The sequence below is a fragment of the Limanda limanda genome, chromosome 7 (genome assembly GCF_963576545.1).
Source record: "Limanda limanda chromosome 7, fLimLim1.1, whole genome shotgun sequence".
NCBI lineage: Eukaryota > Metazoa > Chordata > Actinopteri > Pleuronectiformes > Pleuronectidae > Limanda > Limanda limanda.
In genome coordinates, this window is record NC_083642.1 from 20,084,546 (window position 1) to 20,110,704 (window position 26,159).

Below are 26,159 nucleotides of genomic sequence, written 5' to 3' on the forward strand. Positions count from 1 at the left end.
GAGATGGAGCAGCAACACAAAAGGACTATTAATAAAGCATGAAACTGTAAGGGATAGGTGAAGATTCTCTGCTGCAGTTTGTAACGGACGGTCCTGAAGGGGGATTGATGAAGCTTTAGTTTCAGCATGTTGAAAGTTAAGTTTGTTGATCATCAGGATGTTTTTTTTTTATGTGAGCTTTGTCACTTTTTCTCCACAAGCGACAGAAATGTTTTTCATTCTTCTTTCTGATTCCTGAATCACGAGGAAGCTGCAAGTGTCACCACTCGTGCTCCTCTTCATGCGGTTTCAGTGGAATACGGTTCAATGCTGCAAATGAAAGACTGTTGGGTTAAGAGGGGGTTGCAAAGCTTTAAAAATAAAAATCAACAGTATTTTTTTTTTTTTAAATAATCTTTCCCCTAAATATTCTGTCTTAGATATGGTCATCATAAATATTGTTTCTGTCTTCACGCAGTTACATCCGAATGAATGAAGGACTTTCAATGCTCTTATTGTTTTTTTATCATCCAGTGAACCCAGATTCCAAAGTTCTGTTTCTGTCGGTGTTGTCAAAGAGTAAAAAAAATGAAGAGTTACTGAAGAGTGATTAAAATATTTTAAGATTTTTCTTCTTTCATCAAGTGTTTCAGCTCGTCAGTGAAATATATCACGTACAGTTCACAGCTCTGTAAACCAGTCACTCAGCTTGTGTGGAGAAAGTTTCCCATCATGTCAGATGCATCTGAAACAACAGGTCAGTGGTTTCATTACACTCATTGCTAGTGGTTTGTAATCAGATCATAGCGTCACTGAAAAACAAAAACAGACTAAATTGAGCCAGAGGAAGCGGAGGTGTTAAAACCATATAATTTTTTTTTGCTCAACTGCCTGCTGCTCACAGTCCCACACTGCAAACTACTGTCTGAGGCCTGAAATCATGAACATTAAACATGTTTAAGGCTTTGTTACGGTGATATGAAAGAGTTAAGAGTCAGTCTGCAGCAGTAAGAGAGATTTACAAAGATTTTACACAACTCTGGTGAAGTGACCCTTTAAAAGTAATACCACAACTGGTACAGATTTCAATGTGGGTTGTACACGAAGTAGGATGCCGTTCAGTATAAACCATCCATGTGATTTCCTGGCTGGTATCTAATTCTTGTGTTCTTTCATTTTTTTCATCAAATGCAGGACATGTCATTTTATAAATCTGCAACTAAAAGAATAACTTGTAGAACGTTTTCATATTCTGCACACGCAGCCATACATTCTGATAATTCATCTTCTTCTCCTGTTTATAACAACTGTTCTCCTCTCCTCAGCGGTGCCTTGCTGCCCGGACCTGAGACCTGACCCTTGTTTTGGTGGGTGGGATTGTAACGGAACCCATAATGCAGCTGTGAATCTGGTCTCCAGCTGGTTATGGCGTCCGTTTCCATCCCACAACGCACAGGACCCCCCCAGCAGACAGGCTGATGGCGAGTTCCCATCTTTACCACGAAACCTTGTGACCAAATCCTGCATTACATCCTCACGTTTCAACCACAGATGACCGTTTTTTCATATTATATCAGCTGAAAACTTTATTGTTCCTTTAAAGAAAAAAAAAACAATGATATACTTAAAACAGTAAAACACAGGTCATAATATAGGACAGTATAAAAGTATAATAATATGAATACACATCCCAGCTGACTGAACCACACAGACAACCAAGGCCTGATTAGCTTATGCGTGGTTTACTTGATTCATTAGAGTGAATGTTAGGAGCTCACCACTGTAGGATTCCACTTTTGTTTTCATTAAAATCAGTAAAGAAAGTGAAGGTAACAACATTAATGCACCTCATTCCTGTGTTGCTGGTTTGTTAAAAGGTATATTTGTGTGCAATCAATGACTGAATTTTGGTTTGACGAGTTTTGGTTGGACTACAGGTGTTGTTCCTCAATGACACGTTTTCTCCCGGATGCTGAGCACAGGAAACGCAACCGGGAATTTCGTGTCAGCCAAGAATGACACTTCAGACAGCGACTGGCAAATAACTTCATATTCTTATTAGTTTGTGAAGTCTAGCACTACATTTTTACTCAATGTATCTGCACTGCATTTTGTGTTTAATAAATCTTACAACTATAAACCTTTATCAGTTTCTGAGTCTTTGCATCCCCATTCGTCTATGACCTGTGCTACAGACACACCACTGAAGAGCAGCATTTCCTCCACCAGCATTTGACTTGTACTTTGAGCTGACTCTGGCTTCTGCTTCCTCCAGGGGGCGCTGCAGCACTGTGACAGCTGAAACATGATCTTTACATCAATGTTCCACACAGCCATGTCTTCTCTAAATGCCAAATTTCAACAGCATTTCCTTGGGTGATGTGCAGCGACTGCCATCTCTACTGAACTCATGCAGCTTTTTCTGCATGTGAACGCTCCCAAATGAAAGCAAAACGCTCACTCAAGCATTTCCTACAACAAAAGGCCAAAGCGGCCAATGATTTGTTTTGCTTTAGCGTCGGGTTCACTGTTCACGCAGCAACACGCTCGGCTGAGGTGGTGGGAGAGGCACAGCACGTCCATCCACACGTCACAGTCTAGGGGTTTGCTTTGCGACACGTTTGTCTCCTTTCCTGCAAACGGAAAGCTGGGTTCACACTGCAGGTGTTAAAAGTCTCCAGATTTAGATTCAGCAGCCTCACACTGCAGATGACACATTTCCTTTCAGCCCAGTTCACTCCACATGAACCAACAGTTGATATATGGGCTACAAAACATGAGCTTATTATGTTCAGGAAATTTAGAAAAGACAAAATGTTGTGATGGACGAATGGACAACAGTGTGTGTGCGTCTGTGAGAACACACTCTCATCTCTTGCTCACATCATCTAACGTGACCTGCTGCACTACTGTCAACACAGAGAATTGCAAAGCTGTGTGTAAGTAACGCTTTCTAAACTAATACAAATATCATGATTAAAAATATACATGTTCGTCAAAATCAAAACCAGTTGCCAAAACACTGCAACACAATTATACATTTTAATATAAAGTCATCATTTCACAACTGGCTGATTATATATATATATATAAGATTTTGGGGAATATTGCATAACAATATGCATTTAACAAATGGTTTATGATGCTGCTACAGTGGTGCAAAGTCTTTGTCCCTGTCAGGTTAGTGTTTGGTTATTGTCTCTGTACATTTGTGTGTTTGACACCACGGTCAGTTTACAATGAAATAATAACTTAAGATAATACAGATAAAATCACGAGCAGTGAATCAGAGCAGTGGTGGGAGCCTGGTCTGGGCTCAACCTGAATCTGTATCCGCTGCAGGCCAATGGGGTTGAGGGCAAAGGCAAAATTATCTTTTTAAATACAGTAAAAATTTAAAAAAAAAAGAGTAATGGGGTCTCAGGCACTAGTCAGCTGGTGGAGGGGAGAGTCAAACATGTTCCTTACACCTCAGGAAAAGGAAGGAAAACCCTGTCGTTCACCATCTTCTCTCACACAGGAAGTCGGTCAGCGGCCTGACGGGGCTGAAGACGACGGGAACCTAGAGAGTATCCTGTCAACGAGTTCCAAGTGTCGCTCATGGTTTTCTTGACTGACCCGTTCGTGCATGACTGCGAGCTGATTCACTAGATTGTTCTGCATCTCCCTCTCGTGGTCCATTAACCTCTGAAGCCGGGCGTCTTCCTGCGCCTGCATGGCGGCGTCCATCTCTCGGAGCTGGGCGACTGTGGCCGACACTAAAGCGGAGACTTGGTCCATGACCGTCGTTTTCCTTTTCTTCGTTGGCAGCTTGTACGCTAGGAAACCAAAGACACAAAGCAACCTGAGAGTGACCGGCTTCTTGTAGAGTTTTGTCTCTGTGTCTCTAAATAAAGCAAACTGCATGTTTACACTCACTAAACATCAGTCATTTCCTTTTTCCTAATCCGGATCAGAGCCAACAGCAGAGTGTTTGTCATCACTACAGACAGAGGCTGCTCTCAGACATGAACGCCAGAAAATGTCCGGAAAATTGGGTCCAGACATTTTCTGAACATTGCCTTTCACAAACAAAGAATGCAGCAGGAAATTGTCCGGGTGAGACGGGTTCACAACCAAGGGAAACGTCTGGAGCACTCAGACAAGGGGCGGGGCCTAAGCAGAGCGGGAGGCAGGACATGACGTAGAAATTCCACTGCAGGAATCATGTGTTTTTGTTTATGGCTCGTCGACACCGGTGTCAGCCCCAAAAGCTCTTGATTCTTCCTGAAATGTGTGTAATCCTTTGCCCCCCCCCCCCACACTTTTACATCCATCCTGTGTTACCGGGTTAGAACACACCCACTCCCTCACTGTGACATTCTCTTGCTGAATCCTCACATGGGCTCACCCTGACATTTTCCAGACGTTTTACTGGGGGGGGCTGGGGGGGCTGGCAGGAAAAGTTTTGGAAAATGTCAGGCGCAACCGACTCTGACATTTGCATTCTCACATACAATCCCCTCTGGAAACTTCCAGGGAAATGTGAGCAGCACAGTGCATGTTGCCTGGAAGCGTGCAGACACGACGAACGCACAATAGTGAAATGCAGACTTCCGAGTGCATTTGATTAATTTGCATGGCTGCATTTCCTAATGGGAACAAGAGGGCGTGTGTTACAGAAGTTTATGTTTAAACACGGGAACACGCGGCAGAGATGTTAGGATTTGACAGCGTGTTCATATTGACCCAGCACTGGTCTGATGGACGATTTGAGGGTCATTACATAACAGCCATGATGGAGAAGTGGGTTAAACAGTGGACTGTGACAGACGGAGCGTTCTGATTAAAACTGAGAACAAGAACGCCATTAAAGCAGAAAGTTCCATCGGGTGGGGGGATGTTTTTTTAAGTAAAACCTTCTGGAGCAAATTATTACTCGCTCACACATTTAAGACCCAACTCTCCACTTTGCGTTGCTGCCATAGAATATTATTTAACATGAAAACTGCTCAGAGAAGCTAAGACATTTTCCAGACGGGCTGCGTGTGAGAACGCAACTGTCCGAGTCCGTTGCTCCAGACATGTGCCAGAACATTTCCTGTCAGCCCCCCCCCCTCCCCCTGTAAAAGGAAAAACGAGTGAGTGGGTGCGTTGATGATGGAATGTTCCAGACGTTTCCTGTTGTTGTGAACACGTCTGACCCGGACAATCTCCTGCTGCCTTCTTCATGTGGGAAAAGCTTGGTCCGGAAAATGTCCACACCCATTTTTGCAGCAAAACAACGTATGGCTCATCAAAGACGGGAGAAAAGTCAGAGCGTTTCTAATGTTTGAAAACTTTTGTCGGTTCTTTATGCAGAACATTATTTTGAATGGTAAGGGGAGCAACGGTTCATGTTTACAACAAAGCACAACAAATGCTTCCTTCTACTGCAGCTGCAACAGTTTAGAAAGGTTTCACAACTTAAAACAGGGTCTAGTTGTGAGAAGAGTCTGTCGCCCCCCCCCCCTATGGAAGTGCTCTATTGTTTTGATGTGGCAGCTTATAGGAAATGCTGGTGCAGTAAACAACACATCTGCAGAGGTCGACACCGAGCTCAGCCACCAGCCAATTATTTACCCGAGTGGTTCTCTGGAGCTGTTCAGCCTCTCTGCTCGGGTCGGTTCACCTTTCAGTCTGCTTTTAAAAATTGGAAAGTTCAATAATCTGATAGTAAACGGAACATAATCTATCATCTCCCACTGTTTCAATCGCTCTTTGGGATTGACTGTAGAAAATATTCCATCTGGTGAAACTCAGAGTTATAAAAGAGCCTTCAGTGCTGAGTCCCAGGACCCTGCAGGTCTTCATGCTGCCTAAAGACACACACACACATACTCACTGGTGTTGATGGTGTGCAGCTGCTCTGGGGGACTGTACTGGTCCTCGTCGTCTTCCGGCTCCACGGGACCCAGGTGCTTGTCCACCTCGTCCCAGAGGCCGACCACCACCTCATGATGCTCGTCGCTGAGCTGGGATGGCGGAGGCGGCGGAGGTGGCGGAGGACTCGGCGGAGGCGGCGGGGGCGAAGGCGAGGACTCCAGCGGGGGCGTGGGACTCCTCTGGCGCTTCACCGCCACGGGGGGGCAGCCGAAGACCCGGTGGCACTGGTCGTAGAAGGGCCAGTCGACGCGGTCGCTCCCGCAGCGGATCTTCTGCTGGTGGTACTTGAGGTACTGCTTCCTCAGCGCCTTCAGCTTGCTGATCACCTGCATGTGGGAGCGGAACACCCCCCGCTCCGCCAGCTGCTTGGTGATCCGGCTGTAGACCACCGAGTCCTTCACGGTGCCTGTGATCTGCTGGCGGATCGCCTCCGTGCCCCGGATGTTCAGAAGTTCTTTGATTTCGTTCTCCTGCCAGTTGTGCATCTTCTCTGGTGAGGGACAAGCTGCGGATCGAGCGTCTCAACTTCCTACAAAGACCTCCCTTGTATATTTGCGCCCTTTACGTCACATTTCTGAGCCGGAAGAAGACGAGCTCAAAGATGGTCTATTGTGGATGACTCACTCCGTAGGCTAAAAAGAAGGCTGTGGCTTAGTTTGGACTCTATCTACGATGCGTTTACACTTTGCTGTGTTGACTTAGTGTTTGTTTTTTCAAATTATAAGAAAGAAATAAAAATGCTTTTTTTAAACGTGCTCATTATATATTACTGGGCAAGTGCTCAAATGAATCCCTATTTTAGTGTTTATCGTCTACCTACTGAAATAGAAAAGCAGTAAAAAAACTCAATATTTGTACCAAATTTAATACATCAATATTATTTTATTTTGATATATACATTAATTATTTTTTGTTTATTTTATCAGTTTGTATGCATTTGTGGAACTTTGTGACCCTTAAATTGAAAATTTATTTATTTTATATTTGTTCATTCGTTTATCTGTGCTTTGTTGTTTTGCTATTTGTTGTTTTGCTATTTGTTGATTGATAAAGTTTATTGAAAAAAATATAGTTGCACTACATTTATCGTTTATATCGTTTTTCAAATCTGTACATTAATTATATAACAATAATAATAAAAATGTCAACTTCTTGCTTTATTATCAATTACGATAAGCAACCATAGGAGTATGAACTCATTGTAATATTTTAGAAAATAATAAAAAATAAAAAACATTTGCTTTACTATAATAGGTAAAAAAAAAAAATCACACTTATTTACAACAGGAAAAAACACAGCCCCATCATCACTGAAACATCAGATCTCAGAGTATGTGCTCTGGAGGACTCAGTTTGCAACATAACCTTTTTTACAATGAAACAATGAACCATGAATGGCCTCCAAACAAACAAGTTGTAAGGTCACTGAACTTATTGTACGTTCACATTTTACACTCTGATATAAGGTGAACACAGACACTCCTGCACTAAAGTGAAGCTTCAACATACAGTTTACCATCATTAAAGACTAGTGTATAAACAACTTCACATACGGGAAGCTGGAGCGGATTATTGGGGATTATGTCCTTTAAAAACTTCTTAAATTATTAAAAAGTAATCAAATAGTTAAATATGATTTGCTTTTATTTGACTATTCAAATAACAATGTTTGCATCTCTTTAAAAATGATTGATAAAAATTATCAGCCACTTTGTTTGTGCAGTGAGTGAAATTACAACATCACTTTAGGATTTTGGATGGAGCTAAGAGGCCTCATCCGCACCAAGCACAGGTAAGTATGTGTCTGCATACTTTCGGCCATGTAGTGTAGTTCAGATTGCAGTTTTTGTGTCATGCATTGGGGGGCGCTATTAGATGCCATTAGAGCCCCTCCCACTGGTCCAACACAAAACATTCCCTCGGCAGAAACACGGACTGCACTTCACTAGTTCCGCCAAGGAAAAACAGCCGATGCAGTCCTCCCCTCCAGTCAAAATCGATCAGCGGTGGAAGCGTGTGGCCGTAATGTAACTCGACAGACTCCATCAACAACAACCGGAGTGACCGCACTTCAATGGCTGACCAGAGCTGGGTGTGGATGTGTTGATAGCCCGGTAGCTAGCTGACCTGTTAGTGTCGGAGGCTGGTGATGGAGAACATCGAGGAGGCTTCTCCCCTCCGGATCACCCCGACCGTCCGGGCGCTGAGCTCCGCACTGCGGGGGAAGCGGGACAATGTGCCCGACTCCGGCCGGAGAGACGGCGACAGGATCTTCCCCGACCCGGAGAAGCTGTGGTTCAAGGAGAGCAGCTCGAAGAACCTCCGGAACCGGGACTTTCTGTCGCCCACCACGATGCTCAACACGCTGTATGCGGACGGACAGGTCGGTCTCACTGGGACCTGCAGGGCTGGCGGCACTTTATCGGGATTTATGCTCCTTTAAAAGCTGTTTTTTTAAAGGATAAACACACCGAAGAAGAGATGCTATCTAAACACAACGGTCCGGGTTTCAACGTCAGGTTTTAATTAACACTTTTCATATGAAGAAGTCCACCTTTTACTCTTCCGCTAGGCACTATAGTTCCCCGAGGAATCATGCTAGCTAGTGTGCGAATTAATGTCTTTAGTGCAGCAATATGAATGTAGTTATATTATTATTCTCATTTTATTGTTGTGTTGTCCGAGATAACACATGTCTATAATAATTGTTCGCCACATTTATGCTAACAAAGCATTCTAAATTGAGTTGAAATGAAACGGGAGATTTAATATTTAAATATCATGTGTTCAGGACGGGATTCGACCAATAGGAGCAGAGGAACCGGAACTATTTGCGTTATAAGGCTGTGTCCAACTACCTGCCTGAACAAAAAACAAAAAGAGATTTAAGTAGAGCCTACACATATTTTTAAAAACACTTTAAATCAAAAACATGGATATACAAAAATACCAGAAGTTTACGCTGACTGGCTGTCCCATCATGATCGAATAGTCGATGGCAGCCTGCGGTGGTCATTATTAACTCATGAGTGGCATATGGGTCACACGCAGAGCTGCACGTCAAGAAACACACATATATGCCTTTTTTTCAAATGCATGTTCGAGTCAGACCACCAGTCAATCATGACTTTATAAACATTATGCCTGAACGTAAATTATTTAAACAAGTACATCTGTCAACCCCTTCATGCATCCCTGTGCAGGGCGATGTTTATATGTAGGTAGTTCTCTGCAACGTGAGCATGTATCATTCCATTCAATGCAGTTTTATTTAGCACACCGCTAAATCACAACATTCATTGTGTCAGGACACTTGACAGAGAACCCCAACTGGTTGAACAATGAGAAAACACTTTACTGGGAGATCAAAACAAGCTATAATAGGAAGAATCTTCAAACAGAGCAAGACCATGTGCCTCTACCGGTTGTGGCGAGAGGAGAGAAATGGGGGAGATAGGAGAGAGAGATACCAGGAGTAATTGTGAACAGACATATTCGGTCAGACTGGTTCTTACAGTGAAAATAACAAGACTGATATATGCAATGATGTTATTAATGATAGCAGCACCAGTAAATAGCAATAATAATATTGTTATTACGATCATTTGTTATGAACTGTAAATGCACTGATATGGGTCCTTGAAGCCGAAGCTAGTAAATCGTATTGGGAGAAATTCATGTCTTTAAAAATACGACCCCAAAACAATCACATTTACTGTATTTCTAATTTGAAATTTGTCATACTACTAAAAAAATAAGATTAAAATGAGATAATCCTACAATATCAGTATGCCAGTACTCAAAGTCAAACCACAATGTCAAAACATAACAAACCAAACTAACAGGACAGCATGGGTAAGCAGGGTAACAGGGTCAGCACTGTTCGGTCCTTGGTTCTAATCCTTCTGTATGGAGTTTGTATGTTCTCCCCGTGTTTCCGTGGTATTTCTGTTGGCTTCGCCTTCTACCCAAAGACATACAGACAGGGGTTAAGTTAAATTGACCTTAGGTGTGAGTGTGGCTGTGGGTGGTTGTTTGTCTCTGTATATCGGCCCTGAGATGGATTGGCGACCTGTCCAGGGTGTACCCCCCCTCCCGCCCAATGTCAGCTAGGAATGGCTCCAACCTCCCCTGACCCTCAAAAAGATAAGTGGTATAGATAATGGATAGATGGACGAAACTAACATGAATAATCCATACTGCTACCACAATTACTTCCCACACCCAACCTCCCTGAAGTAAATTCTTAACCTCAAAAGCACATGACATCACTCACCCAACCAATTGCCACTTTAATATATTGCCATACAGACAGACACATGTCAATAAGGTGCAATATGACCTACTTTGGCCAAAGTGTAATAGCAGCACTTAATAATACATCCTGTCACTAACCCAGCTCTTCACTGTCTGTCAGTGTTTCACGTTAATGAGATGTCCTTGTTAGTTTTCATTGCTGTTGTCGTTGTCTAATGTTGTGTACTGTTTGCTAGGGGTTGCCCTGTTTGTGGAGGTCAATGTGCAATGCTGTGAAACTGATATTTTTCTCATGCTTGGCTTCTATGCAGATGTAATTGCCTAAAATTCAGCCTTTTCTCTGCTCGTGTCTGTCTCATCCATGCAACAGTCTCATGAGTCTCTGTATCCACCTAGGTCCCTCCGCCAGTGATGTCCAGGGTCCTGTCCCTGCGTGGCAGTGGGGTTCTCCCTGTGGCTGGTGGGGAGGTGATTGGAGAAGGGCTGAGGGTGAGGGTGGACCGGCCCGCAGCCTTTAAGGCCGTTCTGTCAGGTGGAGCCACAGAGTATCTGAAGCCCTCAAGTCAGAGGCAAAGCTGTGTGGTGCTTAACTGCCCCGCGCTGCACCCTAAACCCAACACACCCGCTCCTGATACACTGACTCTAGGCCAGCTGAGGACTGTTCTGCTGGCTGACCACATGGGGGCGCTGCTGAGAGGACAAGGGTGAGTGTGAGAGTTCATTTCAACACGAATTTCTCTTAAATACATCACATCAGCTTCCCTGGATTTCTTCTATATATATTCTTTATATTTAACCTCTAATTAAAAATGAAATGGCTACAAGTAACAACCGACAACTTAAATTAGCATTTTTTCAATATTTTCTGGCCTAAAAAAGACAAAAAATTATTAATTGTAGAAAGTGAAAGACATGTGACCTGCTTATAAAAACAACTGTTGCTGTAAGTGTGACATGCCGATGTCACCTGTCTCAGATTTGCAGTGTCCTATTGCCCGACGCTTCCCCAAGACAGCGACATCAGCACCTTTCTGCAAGCTCTGGGAATCGATTGGCCGACAGCCCCAGCCAGCTGGACCAACGATGAGCGGGAGGAGAAGATCCAGGAGGCGCTGGAGAACTGCCCTTACAAAGAGAGGGAAACGGAGAGAGGCAGGAGGACCAGCGGTGGTGGAGGAAGGAAGGCAGAGGAGGGGGAGAACGAGGGAGCGCTCAGGGTCAACCTGAAAAGAGTGTTCCAGGAGGTGGGGCTGCTGGGATACGACCCCAGCCTGGGTACCTGCACAGGTAAGTTAGATATGACTTTTGCTGTAGGTTAAGGTTATATTGTAATGGTGTGTTTGTGTCGTGCAGCTTTTTCTAAGTCATTCAGCTTTTTTTGAAGGGATCAATGTTTGTGTGATAACAACTTTGATCCTGTTTACATTTGGCAATAATGTGGGTCTTGGGTGATCTGAAGTAGACAGCTGTCCACATCACAGTTTACTCCTGTGTTCAGTCAGTCAGTCAATCAAATTTTATTTGTTTAACCCATATTCACAAATCACAATTTGTCTAATAGGGCTTAACACGGTGTAACATCCTCTTAACCCTCAACAAGAGTTAGGAAAAAATACAAAAAAAAGAGAGGGGGGGGGACCCTCTCCCAGGACGGATGGAAGTTCAATAGATGCTGCATGTAACTGAACACATCTACAAAATAACAGTACTTACAACATTGATTAGAAGAAACAGTTTGTAACATAATGGAGAAGTGGGTCAATTTTGTAAGTATTAATACAAAAGATGGGTCTGATAGTGTCCATTCGTTACTTTTAACTACTGTCACCGACCTTGTCAGGACACATCAGCGTTTACACACCTAAAGATGTGAGGTCAGATGTGTCCCAGATCCTCTCGGCAAGTGATTAAAGTCTTCAGATCACAATGTGTCTCTGTGGTTGTTTACACTTGTATTTAATACTGTGCATTTTTGTTGATGTCAGGTGTGAGATCTTTGTTTTCACATTGACAGAAAGGGACAGCTTCATCTTTTGAAACTCTTTCTGTCAAATGTTTGTGTAAACTCAGGCGACTGTTCCGTTGGTCCTTTCTCTCGAATGAATTGCACAGACAAAACAAGAAACACTTAAGATGCTAATCAGTGATGGTTAGCTGTGAAGCCAGGCAGTTTGGAGAGCCAAACTAATGTCCTGGCTCCAGCGCCATCACATGAACTCCTCATTCCTTAAAACCCTATTCCTTTGATACTTTGGCAGTGTTTCATGTGTTAGCACACATCTATGTAACTAGTAGGGTAGCAGTTATATCAGCAATATATTTACTGATAAGAGATTGTTGGTTTATTTCTGTTTCAGTACAAAGGGACAGTGTTGCACACCTGGCACAACTGGACCTAGCCACAGCCGACTGCACAGTGAGAGAGACGCACACAATTTCCTATTTTCTCATCAGCAATGAGAAAATAGGAAATTGTTTTCCTATTTTCTCATCAGCAATAACAGTCAAAGCATTGATTGATATATCCTTACTGTATCGTTCATAGGTAGCCATGACAACAGCGTTACATGTGACTTCCTGTCAGGATGAGTTCCGCCAGCAGCAGATAGCAATGCTGTGGAGAGCCAGTGGAGCGACGCACACGCAGGTAACCACACACATGCTGAACACACACAAACTCACACGGTCATGCAGTGCGTTGTGTTCCTATTTCAAGCGGCTTTGCTCTCTGTGTCTGCAGAGACATCTGGTGTGTGGGCCTGTGAAGACTACTGGGTCTCACCTCACTGCTGCACAGTACCTGCAGTAAGACACATCACTTCTTTTCACACACATGGTTCTATCTCTTCTCATTTCTTTCCTTCCGTCCTGTTCTGTCTCCACTTGTGTTTCCCTTGTCTCCTTTGCCCTATGGATCTCTTCTGCTTTTCCACAAGACAGATGTTTATTATCACACAAGTCACTATTACCAGGATCCCCTCTGCACTGATAAAATTGGAGTTAATGAAAAGTACATTTAAAGAACTCCAGTGGGCGTTGACAGGGCTTTTCTTCATCTGTGTTATTGCAGTGTATTTTTAGCCCAACTGTCTGAGTAAACAAGCCTCTATTGTCTCTGTCTTCCTCCTCTGCTGCAGGCTGAGAAGAGAACAGATGAAGGAGGCCTCAGAGATGAAGTATGGAGATCAAGTAGAAGGTGGGTGTGTGTGCGTGCGTGCGTGCGTGCGTGCGTGCGTGTTACTTATCAAACTGACCTGAGATGATGAAGTGAACAAACTAAAAACCTTCTCATCCTCCTCTAGGTCAGACGTGGGATGACATCATCAGGGTCATGACTTCTGCCACAGTCCGATTTGAGCTGCTCTCTACAGTCCACACTAGTCCTGTGAGTTCTCATTACATTACGAGTGTGTGCAGATGGTGACGTGCTGTGTGTGTACTTGCAGCCTCTTTAGGACCTTCTCCAGCATAAACACTGACCTTGTCAGGACCAGAACCTGAAACATTTCTGAGGTCATTGTAAAAAATTGTAAGATGTGGTTAGGTTCTGGATAGCTGCATAAACCTGTGTGTGTGTTTGTCACATTGATTGATTAAGAGCGACTCGGTTTGATTTGGTAATATTGTCTCTGTTCACAGTGAAATCAATCACAATTTTAACAGTGATAGAATTGGTTAAGTCAGAATGAGTGACAGCTGTCAGTTGCAGGTGACACTGGATGTCCAGAGGGAAGGGGGCGTGTCCACCAAAGGGCCGAGAGGAGGCGTGTTTGTGATGTACAACTGTGCCAGACTTCACACTCTGTTTGACAGCTACGAGAGAGGAGTGGAGAAGGGTGAGAGTTCCTTTATTCATTCAGACCATATTTCTTGCTTGTTAAGCAGTTTTCATGCTCTGATTTGCAAGGAGCTGTGTCAAAATGCTGAAACAGAGTCCAGTCAGAGAGAACCTGAAAAATCTAAATCATAATTTCTCATTTTCTCAAATCACTTAAGCTACTCCACAATCTTTGTACGTTGGTAATCGCTGCTTTATAGAGTCCAAGCTTATTATTTTTACTTATTACTTATAACAAGGCTTGAATATGATTTATGGATCTGTGTGTTCACTGTTTACCAACAGGTCTGTACCCAGAAATCCCTGATGGCTCCCAGCTAGACTTCTCTTCTCTGAAAGAGGAGGTACCACTTCAATTTAAATTGTTATGATATTGTGTGTATTGTGTTTATATGTCTCCCCTTCCCACTGATTTCCTTTTGTTTTCACTTTTCTCTCTACCTTCAATAATCTGTTCTCCCAGCCAGATCATGAAGAATTTAACAGTTGGACAATAATATCAGCAAATATGATTAAACAGATAGATTAGTGTCTAGACATTGTTTATTTTCTAAATTCAAGTTCTATATATGTGTTTGTATTTATAATAAAGTTCATAGTTAAACTGTAAAATAAGTTTCATAAAGACAATTTAGAAATCAATGCCAATTTTCTTTAATTCATACATTGGCCGTTATAATGATATCAGAACGTTTTGAGTCCTTCGTATCGGTATTGGCCCAAAAATCAGTGTGTCTAAACACAGCAGCATTTCAGTGGGGATCCTGACACCTGACATCTTGTCTCTGTGCTGTGATAGGGCGAGTGGCTGCTCCTCTTCAATTACCTCATCCCATTCTCCGAGCTGCTGGACCAATCAGGACAAGTGCTAGATGGGGAAGGGGGAGGAGCCAGAGTCAATATAAAGACTGAACAGGTAGATGAACAGATAAGTGAAGTAAATAGTGTCCAAAGTTTGCTGTTGAGAAGTTAATGTAAATTGAACTCTTAAATGTGTTTGTGTTCTTCAGATCTGTAAATTTCTCGTGTCTCTCAGTAAAGACTTCAGCTCATACTACAACAGAGTCCACGTGCTGGGGGTAAGGATCTATTTATATTGGTTTGTGTATTTCCATAGATAAGACGGATTCATTGGATTGTAGAAATTGGCTCTTAAAGAAACCGGACCCTTGTTTACAAACTTATTTAGGGTACATGCATTGATTTATTGACTGAAGTGGAATCCTGAGTCATTGTTTTCATAGAAAATAGTAAACATGTTTGTTTAGATGTGTGTGTTCCCTTCCTGTTGTGCGTCATCCAGAGATAAGTGTATTAAGAGCCCGCTGCACTGTCTGGTGACTTTGTGTGTTAGGTCAACAATATTCCATCTCTCTCTAAATCTCTGTTTGGATCTCTCCACTCACTTTCTCTGTGTTCCTTTCTTTTTTACCTCCCACACATGCCTCCTACCATATTTTCTCTTTTTGTCCTTCTTTCTTTCCAGGAGCCGTTGCCTCATCTCTTCAACCAGATGTTTTGTCGCCTGTATCTGTTGAGAGCCTTGAGAGAGCTCTACCACAGCGCTCTGGACACCCTCAACCTCCCCCCCATCAGGCAACTATAGCCTCGATAGAATTTACTCCGGCCATCAGTGTTAGCCCTACCTCCCCACCCATCACACACACACAGACACACACACAGACACACACACACAGACACACACACACACAAACGCTTGTAGCTTCATCATATAAACACTTTGCTTGGATATTAATGTGTCCATGTGACACATTGTTAGCTTCCCCTGTTTTTGGCCTTGTCACAGCCAGTGATGAGATACTGTTTCACCTGCTCACTATGTAGCTTCTACAGCTCAATGTGAATGATTTCCTGTAGCTGAACATACTCTGTAATACAATATTACTCATCAATCCTGTAATGTGACAATGGTGATGGTAAGTTTACCTTGATGTGGTCGGACTGGTTTTGTTGGAAGCTGTGCACAGAATTCATATTTTGGGAAATCCTCTTATTTGCTTTCTTATCAAGAGTAAGATGAGAAGGTCAATAAAATTCTTATATAGTTTCCTGAGGAACACAATCTGCCCGCTAGCTCCTCGAAAACTCTATCAAAACATTATCATAGTTTATCTTGGATTATATAATATTAACATAAACCAAAGTGTGAAAACAATAATCTGATATGGAGCGTTACCTGTTGGACTATTTCTTATCTTGGGCCAGCTAACATCCCGCCAGAGGAGGCTCCCAAAAAGTTACTGATCCCTGCCAGGAGACAGTCTGAAACATACTGTAAACCTGCAAAGTATCATTTTCCCCTTTTGTCCATCAAACAGACCAGGCAGCCAAATTTGAACAACCAATGTGGCAAATGTAAAGCAACTCAGTTAATGAAGGTTTGTTCCATTTAAGCTTTCAATTATAAATTCTACTCTCGTCGTTTGACCATTTTGTGCATTTTTATGCCCTTTAACCCAACAACCCACAAAACTTTCTATTTTGGTGCAGTATTCCCAACATTACTCTTGTGTCCCACCTGAACTGTAGTTAAACTTGTTCATCTTTTTAAATGGCCTAATTATAATCTTGGTAGCCACTGGTTTATGACGCTTCACACCTCCCTTGTGTGGTCTGGACCTTCTGAGTTTTCAGTTTTGTCCAAACCAAAATAATAATGTCCGACCAAAAGAGGTGGTCTCTGTCCTGATGAAAATAACCGTAGTTTCTTCGTTTGGGAGTGAAAAAACATATTTTTGACATTGTAGACCAACTACAAGAAGGAAATTAGCAGGTAATACCACAATGACGGTTCATTCATTCTCTTCATTCGAACAGAAAGATAACAAAGAAGTGAACCTTGGTTCAGACCTTCAGGTGTGAGAACGTCCTTAATGTCAGTGTCAACAGTCTCTTCTTTGAAACCCTGTCTGAAAACAGTCCTGAAAATCTTACTCTATATGAGGTTTTGTCGTCGAGGCTCCAGTTTCATGAACGTTTGCCACCTCACATTTATCAATGCCATATAAATATTTATTGTCGGTTTTAAAATCTTTAGATGTCAACAGAATATATGTATATTCTGCATCCTGAGTCTTAAATGCTGTGTTGATATGATTCTCCAGAACCCTCAGATTAGTTTTAGTTATTGTGCTCGACAAATCACAAAGGTTCAGTATCAAACATGTACCAGATTAACAGGTGCAAAGGCAAGCAGCACCTTTGCAGTATCTAGGACTTTGTGCCAAAATGTTAGGAAATGCATGAAGTGGCATGAAAATAATATATATATTAAGAGTTTTATGAGACAAGATGTAATTTATAAACTGTGGGAGGGGAAAGATAATGAGCCTAGGTTGAACCTTCGGTGTCTCTGACATGTGCAAATGTGTTTGTTGCAATTTCATTTTTGGTAAAACGTGCCATAACTTGTTTAGTTTTTTGAATTACCTGTCGTTGAAACAAAACTGTTGTATCGTACACAAAGATCAATATCAAATTCTCTTCTCACTGCATGAAATGTTGTCTGTTCCTGAATTGTCAGATTTCTTTTTTTATGGGATGTTTTTTGACTTTGTTTTCACTAAAGAAAAGGGAAAGAGAGGTTTGCAATAAGCAGATTTGTTTACAGTAACTGTTGTTAACTGCCATAGTAATTATACTGCTGTATTAAAGCAGCAGAGATGCTGGATGCTGGATATTTTTTTTTATACCTTATGCTGGATACTGAATAGATGCCATTTGTTCTAGTACATCAACAGTGGGACTCTCGTGTTGCCATGTTTTCACCCATGAGACCTCAACATCTCTGACCTTCCACCATTTCTCGTTCCTCTCTCCTTCCCCTTCGCTGTTTCCCCTCCACTGACTCCTCATAAACAGATTTTGACCTTGCTAATTTCAGGGCCGCGTGTTTTGGGTGTTCAACTACTTGTGATTTACTTTTTTTAAAGCTGATTTCTGTAAACGCTGATAAGAAGCATGTTTTCTGTGTGAATCAAACAGCTACAACACAATTAAAAAATAATGCTTTTAAGTAAGGAAAGAATCGTTAAACCACACAGCTTTGTAATGGACATTATCAATATTAAAAGAAATCCCAAGTCTGTCTTTCCTGCACCAATAAGCAGCATTGCCTCAGCTTTATAGGATATTCCTTTGTATAGTGTAAAATCTCGATACGTCTCTGACCCGTGAGTATATCCACTCATCTGAATCTAAGTATTCCTGCCAAACGTCCTCCAACACACATCTGTCCACCTACAGTTTCTGTATCATTCCCATCTGCAGAATGAAAATAACTAAGACGGGCTCCCTCGCTCTGTGTTTCCCTCTGCGTCAGACTGATGCAAATAAAGAATCTGCTCCATTGTTGCAAACTGCCCTTAGGCCCCATAAATACAATAGCCCACATACTGCATGGATATATAGAATATGCTGTTAACAGTGATCCATCATGATAGATAAAACCCTGTTAATGTGACGTGAAATAAGTCGTTACTCTTTTTCTCTTCTGCTTCCTATCCCCCCGCCTGGGTTCCTAATATGGTGTTTTCTCCCCTTCTCTCCTTTATCTGTTCCCTCATTTGGAGCTCGTTAATAGAAAGGGAGGGACTGATTCATGGCTGAAAACACGCCAAAGATTTGATTCTTAAAAACCAGAGCCACTTCTGTAATCTTTGGGACAGTAAACTTCAATACAGTGTTTACTGTCAAAATTCAGCTTCAGTTGTATTCTGAAGGAACATGCGTCTTGTCCTCCAGACTTTGATTACTATCTTGGTTTATTGTTAAGTCAAATAGTATTTATTCCATCACACGACTCTAAAACCCAGAGAAATCTATAAAAAAATGATCAGTTGTATCTGTCTAATCCCTAATTTATCCAGCAAACTTGTGCTATTATTTTAGCGAGGACACTCATTGGCATAGTGCAATCGCAAGCCCCTTACTCTAACCATCACAAAATAATGCCTATGCCTAACCCTTACCCTTGCTACAACCTATTTCTAACCGAAAAAAGCAAGACCTAACCCTCAAACAGTCCATTGAAAGTGGGTCAGAAAGTGAAGACCAGCCAAAATGTCCCAAGTTCATGTACGTACACAGCTGTGAGTCTCACCTGTAACCCTTTTCTGTGTTCAATCAGATATGTACTTTCCAAGCTATGCTACTACTACACATGTTGATCAATAAATTATTTCTTCACCATCCTGTTGATTTCTTGTTATCTGTGATATGTTGGTTTATTTAAAACGTTTTGGAGTAAAATATGTTTTAAAAAAAACTGTAACTGCTCCTGTTGGATTTAAATGGTTAGATTTACCCAGTCATTGTTATAATACTAATAGTTTAAGTGGAGGTACCATTTCTGCATGGTTAAGGTCACAAGCATTGATTATCATGCAGCCTCACAGGACAATGCAGACAATCAGTGTGCCCTCTAAATTGAATGGAGAGAAGATCATAACAGGATGTTGTTAACACAAAGCACAGCTGATTCACAATGAACTCAACTTTACAATGATGGAATTAAATTTTGTATTATCCACTAAAACATCATTATAATCTACTCAGAATATGAAGAGGGATTAGAATAGGATGGTTATGTTGCAGTGTTTCATGAAACCATCACGAGGGAGCTTGATATATAAAGTATCTGCCCAATGCTGATTGAGTCAGTTGATTTAATGATGTTAATGGTTCATTTTGTAGTTTCACATTATTATATATATTCATATTTAAGTAAATAAATAACAGCCATGAGACACCATACAAAATAGTGGAGGAAAATAAAAATTCAAATACAGGAAATATTAAATATACTGTAAGTTCTTGTCCCTGAAAGTTTACAGAAGTGCACCGTTACTTTCTGCATCTGTGTGTCTGAGTGTTTACAGACAGAACCTTATCTGTTTACAGACGGAAATATAGTTGATTGATGGTGCTTCCAGGGACAAGATTCCCTCCACCTGTTCAGGCTGTCAGCCTCCTCTTCATCCTGCAATATCATTTTAGACAGTGACGTGACTGAGAGATGCTCCGAGCCCACGCACTCTCGATACCGTCTTCCTGCCAACGCAGCACATACAGGGAGCCACTGACAGACCATTTCACAAACATCAAAAGCTGCAGTGTTTATCGGCGTGAGGCACAGGGCTTGCACAGAATAAGATCTCGTAAAAAAAAGTCATCTTTTAGATTTGATATGAAATAACGGTATTACCTCCGGACATGTGCAGGCATACATGACGAGCGACAGACGATAAATGTGGCAAATCAGTGGAGCAGTTTAATGATGTATCCTACTCACAACCAGTCCTGACCCGCGGTAATGAGCAGCAGTCAGAAAAAACATCCATGCATTGTGTACACACACACACACACACGTGTCAGTATTCAGCTAATGCTCTTCTTTCAATGTTGCTTCTTTTTTTTCAAAATATGTAAAAAGAAATGGACAAAATAAGGGAATGAAGGTTTTAGGGATACATGCAAACATTTCCAAGAGCAACATTATTATAACTGAACAAGTTGAATAATGTTAAGATTTAAGAACTAGTATGTGATATTTTAACACATGAAACACTTTTAAGGCCTAAAATTCAGTTCACATTGTCTCCTTTGGCGGAGAACACGATGTGGTCATAACTCCAATGTGCATTGTCCTATCACCACCAAACTTCTGTCACATGATCAGAGTCCAAGCCTGAACAGCTCAGTGTCAAAGCGCCACCTACTGATTCGCCGTGACACAGAAAGTACTTTGTAAATCCACTCTGCATTATCCAACCGGCTCCAAACTACTGACCTATGATCACAATCCTGACCTGAACACATCCATATATTAATATTAATTCAGGGTCATAGCACCAGCTACTGATCAGGGTGAAAATTGCTGATATACCTCCATATAACTACCAACACACACACACACACACACACACACACACACACACACACACACACACACACACACACACACACACACACACACACACACACACACACACACACACACACACACACACACACACACACACACACACACACACACACACACACACACACACACACACACACACACACACACACACACACACTACTCTGGCTGATGCAGCTAGAGACAGGTGGGTTTAAGTCTCAAAGGGAGTGTGATCAGGGCGTGTGTTTTTGTGTGTGTGTGTGTGTGGTGATAAAGAGGTCACTGTTGAATCTTCTCGTTTGGCGAATCATCTGCGCCCGCGGTCTGTTGTATGTTTAGTAAGAGCAACAACACAGCTGTCTCCTGGAGCCTCTCTTTCTCTGTCTCTGCATATTTACACGAGTTACAGTCACAAAGAGGTTTCTTCAGTTGAATAAATAAATTATTGAGCATGTTTGCACTGCAGATGCTCTCAGTGCAATTTTCTTCTTTTCACTCTCGTTTACAAATTGTCAGTTTGTGAGCACAAGATAAATGCGCTGACAAATGTTTTGTAGACGGTATCTTCTGGATCTTTGTGTGTATTGTGCGAACACAGGCCTCATGTCTAGGCCTCTCCTCCTCCCACACCTTGTCATGAGTGTGCCATCTTTGGTTTGTGATTCTCTCTCAACAAGCTCAGGACTCCTGACATTCTACACAACTCAAACCTACCGGAAGGCACGTTGATCTATGATGTAATTGTGCTGCAGTGCACCAGATTCACCACACAGAGGCGATGCATGGACAGGTTTTCCATCGGCGACACAAACGAGTCTCAACTCCAGCCAGACACACTGCAAAAAAGCAGAGCAAAGCAGATTTGGTCTTGAATGTCCCTACATTTTTTTTCCATGCATGTTATATGGGCTAATGATTATTATTATATACATACAGGCTCATACTGCTACTGTTATTTTTAGGCCTCAAATAGTTAAATAAAAACGTTATGAACAATCGGAATTCTAAGCAAAGTGCAATGGCCCTGTCAACGCCCTTCTTGATTCTTCATATCTTAAAAGGCCACATGAAGACGTAGCTTAAGTAGCTAATAACATGAGTTAGATCCTCAGCTCACGTTATAATGCTCAGATCTCCAAGCTGCTGACTGCCAGATGCCAACATCTGTCTCTTCATAGCCGCAAACCTTTTGGTTTTGGGGTTGTTTCCTATTGTTTGTTATGTCATCAGTGCAAATGAACACCACAGCTGTCTGAAAAGAGAAGGGTGCAGGCAATGCTTGAGAAAGCATGGCACAGCTTAACTTGCCACAACTGTGTGTTCATATTGTGATGTTGATTATTCAGAAAACGGTAATAAAACGGATAATTGATGCAAAATTTATGATAGTCTTCTAAGAATTTAACTGACCAGCTAAACCATCCAGCCATTTTTATTAGAACATTAACTGCTGAATTAATTTCGATATTAAAAACAAACATATTAAGTAGATAATACAGATACCTTATTTTAGCATCAATATCTATGAATTACTCCTTAAGAAAATGGTGAAAATGTCAAATAATGTCTGATCCCACAATGTTATAAAGCAAGCAATAAGAAATACCTGGATCTGCACTAAAATTAAAAGGGTTTTCCCTAACTCATTACACATCCTTCCACGTTTCATGGAAACCTGTCCTGTGGTTTTTGTGTAATCTTCTTCACAAACAAACAAAAAGTAGTAGGTAAAAAAAAAAAGTGCATTATGTTACAGATTGTGGCTGCTGAAGATGTGGCAGGCATGGTTGATGGTGTGGCTCATAATATAATGAAAATATATTTTACATTTGAAGTTATGGTTCACTACGTTTTACTTTTCAACAGCCGCCACAGGTTCAGTTCTGATCAAAAATGGTAAAAAGCAAAAGGCCCTTCCTTCTTGACCAGAACATCAGTGCAAATCATAACTCCTGGTTCAAAAATTGAGGAAGATGTTAATGCAATAGGTGTGAAAATGTAATTTGTGCACACAAGAGATATACAGGACACAATGAAACGGCTTGTGATGGCAGACATTCAGATTCAAAGTCATTTGAAGATAGTTAATTTTTTCACTTTGGTGAAGCTTCCCATTTCCCCCCCTCGAGAGTTTTCTGTTGAGAGAGTGATTTGTTTGGGACACCAACCTATTTTGGTGTAAATAGTGACTTCATCTTTATCATGAATCAGTTTAGTTTGGTACTACAGTGCCATCTGAGACTTGGATTCCACTGTTCTCAGCACGGTGAAGCTGTAAACAGTTCAGACTTCAAAGAAGCCACTTCAAACATGCTTGATGTGAATCCTGCTTTACGCTGCACAAGATAAATTACAGTGACTTTTTTTTTTGCAGTGTAGTCAGGGCAGGTCCAGGAGGCTTTATCCTTTTCATCTCCCTCACCACCAATCAGAAAGTCCCCCCTTACAAGACCCCCGCTTGCTTGTCAATCACTCCCCTTGGGCTATGGGTTGGAGGGAGACAAAAGAGGCAGGGGAGAGAAAGAGAGGGAGGATAAAACAGAAAGGGGGGTGGACGTGAAAGTGGTTGGAAAACACAGGGATGTGATGTTGGAGGGAGCGGAGCATGTAGAGTAATCGCTGAGAGCGGGTCCACTGTCTTGAAGAGAGATGAATGAATGGGGTCAGGGACGCCCCTGAGAATAAAGAGAGAGAGTGAAAAAAAGAGAGGGGCTTGATAGAGTGAGAGAAAGGGGGATGCCAGAAGATGGGATGGAGTGAATGCATGAGGTGGAAATGGACTGAGGGCAACAGCATCGAGGAATTAAGTAACAAAGAGAAAGAGGAGAAGGAACATGGAAATGAGGAAAAAAAAGTATGCATGAGGAAGGGAAAAAGTGTAAGAGCCAGCAGGAGAGAGGAAGATAAAAAAGGAGTGAGAGAGGGTGAGATGAAGTGTAAATTGGTGGATAACCAGAAGGTGAGAGGGAGAGATTAAAAAGGAGGAGAAAGAGAGAGGAGCATCGTTTAATGAGGACGACAGAGAAGGGGAAGACGGAGGGATTGATGTGGAGCAGCAGAGAGGGGAGAAAGAGGAGCGGGGTTACACTAAGAAGGGAGGAGAGAGACGGAAGACACAATTAGAGTACTACAGTCAATTCAGCTTGTCCAAGTTAAAGAACACAGACAAATGATGAGAGCTGCTGTGTGATGACAAATGAAAGCTTAGAGACGGGTGTCTGTTTTTCAGAATCAAACAATCAGTTGTTCGGTAATTTAGTAACTTGTTTCTTTTGTACTGATGATTTAACAGGATAGTTTCACGTTCGCCCAAGATCAGGACGAACTTCAGCTGCCAGTCACTAAACAATAAATAAATAACGTTTACTTCTTCACCCAAAATAGTTCTTGTATTTCAACTATATACAATGTCCTTGTATCAATCACTCAAGTTAATTATCTTCTCAGCCACGTTATAAATCAAAAGTCGGTTAATCACAGACAATTTATGGCATACACATTAAAATAATTTAACAATAGGATCCATATGAGGTAAAAATCAGACTCAATCAATACTATAATGATAAACCTTAGAAACAATAATTTGTAATACGAACACCGTGTCCGTGCAATAACGATTAGGGGGTGGAGCTGCAGTAGCGAGGTCCTGCTGATACAAAATCAAACTTACCCGAAAAGTAAACACTTAAACATACATCTGTGTAAGACCTACCAAATACCTACCATTTTGGGGTTTGGGCCATGTCCCATCCACTAACATGGAGGAGATGGGGTTCATGACCTCTACTGCAGCCAGCCACTTCCCATTGGGGTAGCAGCAATGTCGTCCATCTTTATATACAGTCTAAGGGAGGGACTTTCTTCAGTGTAATCATTGGTATATCTGGAGTAAGTAAAAGCCTCTGACAGTTAGTTAAACATGCACATTTACGCCTGAAGACATCTTTGTGTTCTTACTGTATTTCTTGCTATAACGTACATGCGGCCCTTATGGGTCAACAAACACATGTATCCTATCTCATTAAACAATAGGGCTGCAGTCGGATTGTCTTATTTGCTTGAGAAGGTTCCTAACTGAGTGAAATGACCTGGAAGTATCCCAGTGGCAGCCATGATACGAGCTGGTCAAAATTGGCCGCGGGCAACACCTCGCCGAAGCTTCCGATCCAAGCCAGAGATTATTAATAAATGTAAAAACTATAAGGACAAAATAAACGTGTTTATTTGTAGGATATCAATCATTTTTGTCTTTCTTTAGTTGTTTCCCATACATTGATTGATTAGTGGTGGTCCACCACAATATTAATATTGACAGTCACATATTGATTTTATATGTATTTACTATTTTAAATGTGTAATATCTTATTGGATTGTAGAGCTGTATGATTGGCCGGGCTCCTCCTTGCCATGCTCCCTCTCTGTGAGCACTGAATCAAGAATGATCGTGTGCAGGGAAGACATAGCTGCTTGTCAATATCGACTGCATGTGCAAGAGTATAACATTAATGTTCTGTAATGTAATCTCTGTCTCTAATGCTGAATGTTTGCTCCCTCAATCCAGATGAGAATTGAAAAAATCTTTCCAGACTAAAAAGGGCGCATCCTGAGAAGGCACACAGCCCAGAGGTTTGAGCACAGAGTGCCAAGACACTTACGAATACATACATGAAGAAGTCAAACAGGCCGACCAGTGGGATTAGCTATCCAATTAATTTGTATGGAATATTTCCAGGCTTTAACTGGTGCTGTTGAGGCAGCTGCGACAGCAGGAGAGGGTCAGGATGAGAAAGCTGTAGCTAATGAAGAGAGAAATGCAAGGGAGGAGGAGGACAGCAGCCAACATGCTGCTGCGGGTGAGCTACAGGACAGATGCAACAGCTGACACCGGAGATAGAGCTGTATAACCTATAATGTTCATGGTACAGGTATTAAGCTGTCACAAAGTACACTTAAATTTAAATGTTTGCAGTAGAACATCTTGTATACGATTTTATAAAAATATATTTAACACAATAATTCGTGGCCTAGTGTAATGCATTCCAACTGTCCGTGTTCAGCTGTCAAGTACAGATACTTGACATTGAATGCGTCTGATGTCTGCATGTTGTCAGTTCGTCTATTGTATTTGTCAACTTTGTTGAGTTGTCAGAAAATAATCGTTGTTTGAATAAGTTAAATGAATGGAACGCTCATTTAGTTCTTTTTGTTACAACTGCAAAATGATTATGTTACTACTACCAGCATCAACGACTTCAG

General features: G+C 41.7%; 2 protein-coding genes across 2 annotated transcripts; one reads left to right on the forward strand and one right to left on the reverse strand.

The window, feature by feature from the left end:
- Positions 1–1,563: 1,563 nt before the first annotated feature.
- LOC133005307 (uncharacterized) lies at positions 1,564–6,501 on the reverse strand. The gene is made up of 2 exons (XM_061074953.1): positions 5,843–6,501; positions 1,564–3,797 (listed from the first exon to the last, which is right to left on the reverse strand). The coding sequence occupies exons 1-2, from the start codon at positions 6,366–6,368 to the stop codon at positions 3,508–3,510; spliced, it is 816 nt and encodes a 271-aa protein (XP_060930936.1). The 5' UTR covers positions 6,369–6,501; the 3' UTR covers positions 1,564–3,507.
- A 1,346-nt stretch (positions 6,502–7,847) lies between these two features.
- dalrd3 (DALR anticodon binding domain containing 3) lies at positions 7,848–19,189 on the forward strand. The gene is made up of 13 exons (XM_061075498.1): positions 7,848–8,266; positions 10,537–10,844; positions 11,117–11,427; positions 12,498–12,556; positions 12,686–12,787; positions 12,881–12,945; positions 13,278–13,336; positions 13,443–13,525; positions 13,850–13,976; positions 14,264–14,322; positions 14,778–14,894; positions 14,989–15,057; positions 15,465–19,189. Exons 1-13 carry the CDS (start codon positions 8,033–8,035, stop codon positions 15,582–15,584), a joined length of 1,713 nt encoding a protein of 570 aa, XP_060931481.1. The 5' UTR covers positions 7,848–8,032; the 3' UTR covers positions 15,585–19,189.
- The last annotated feature ends 6,970 nt before the right edge of the window (positions 19,190–26,159 follow it).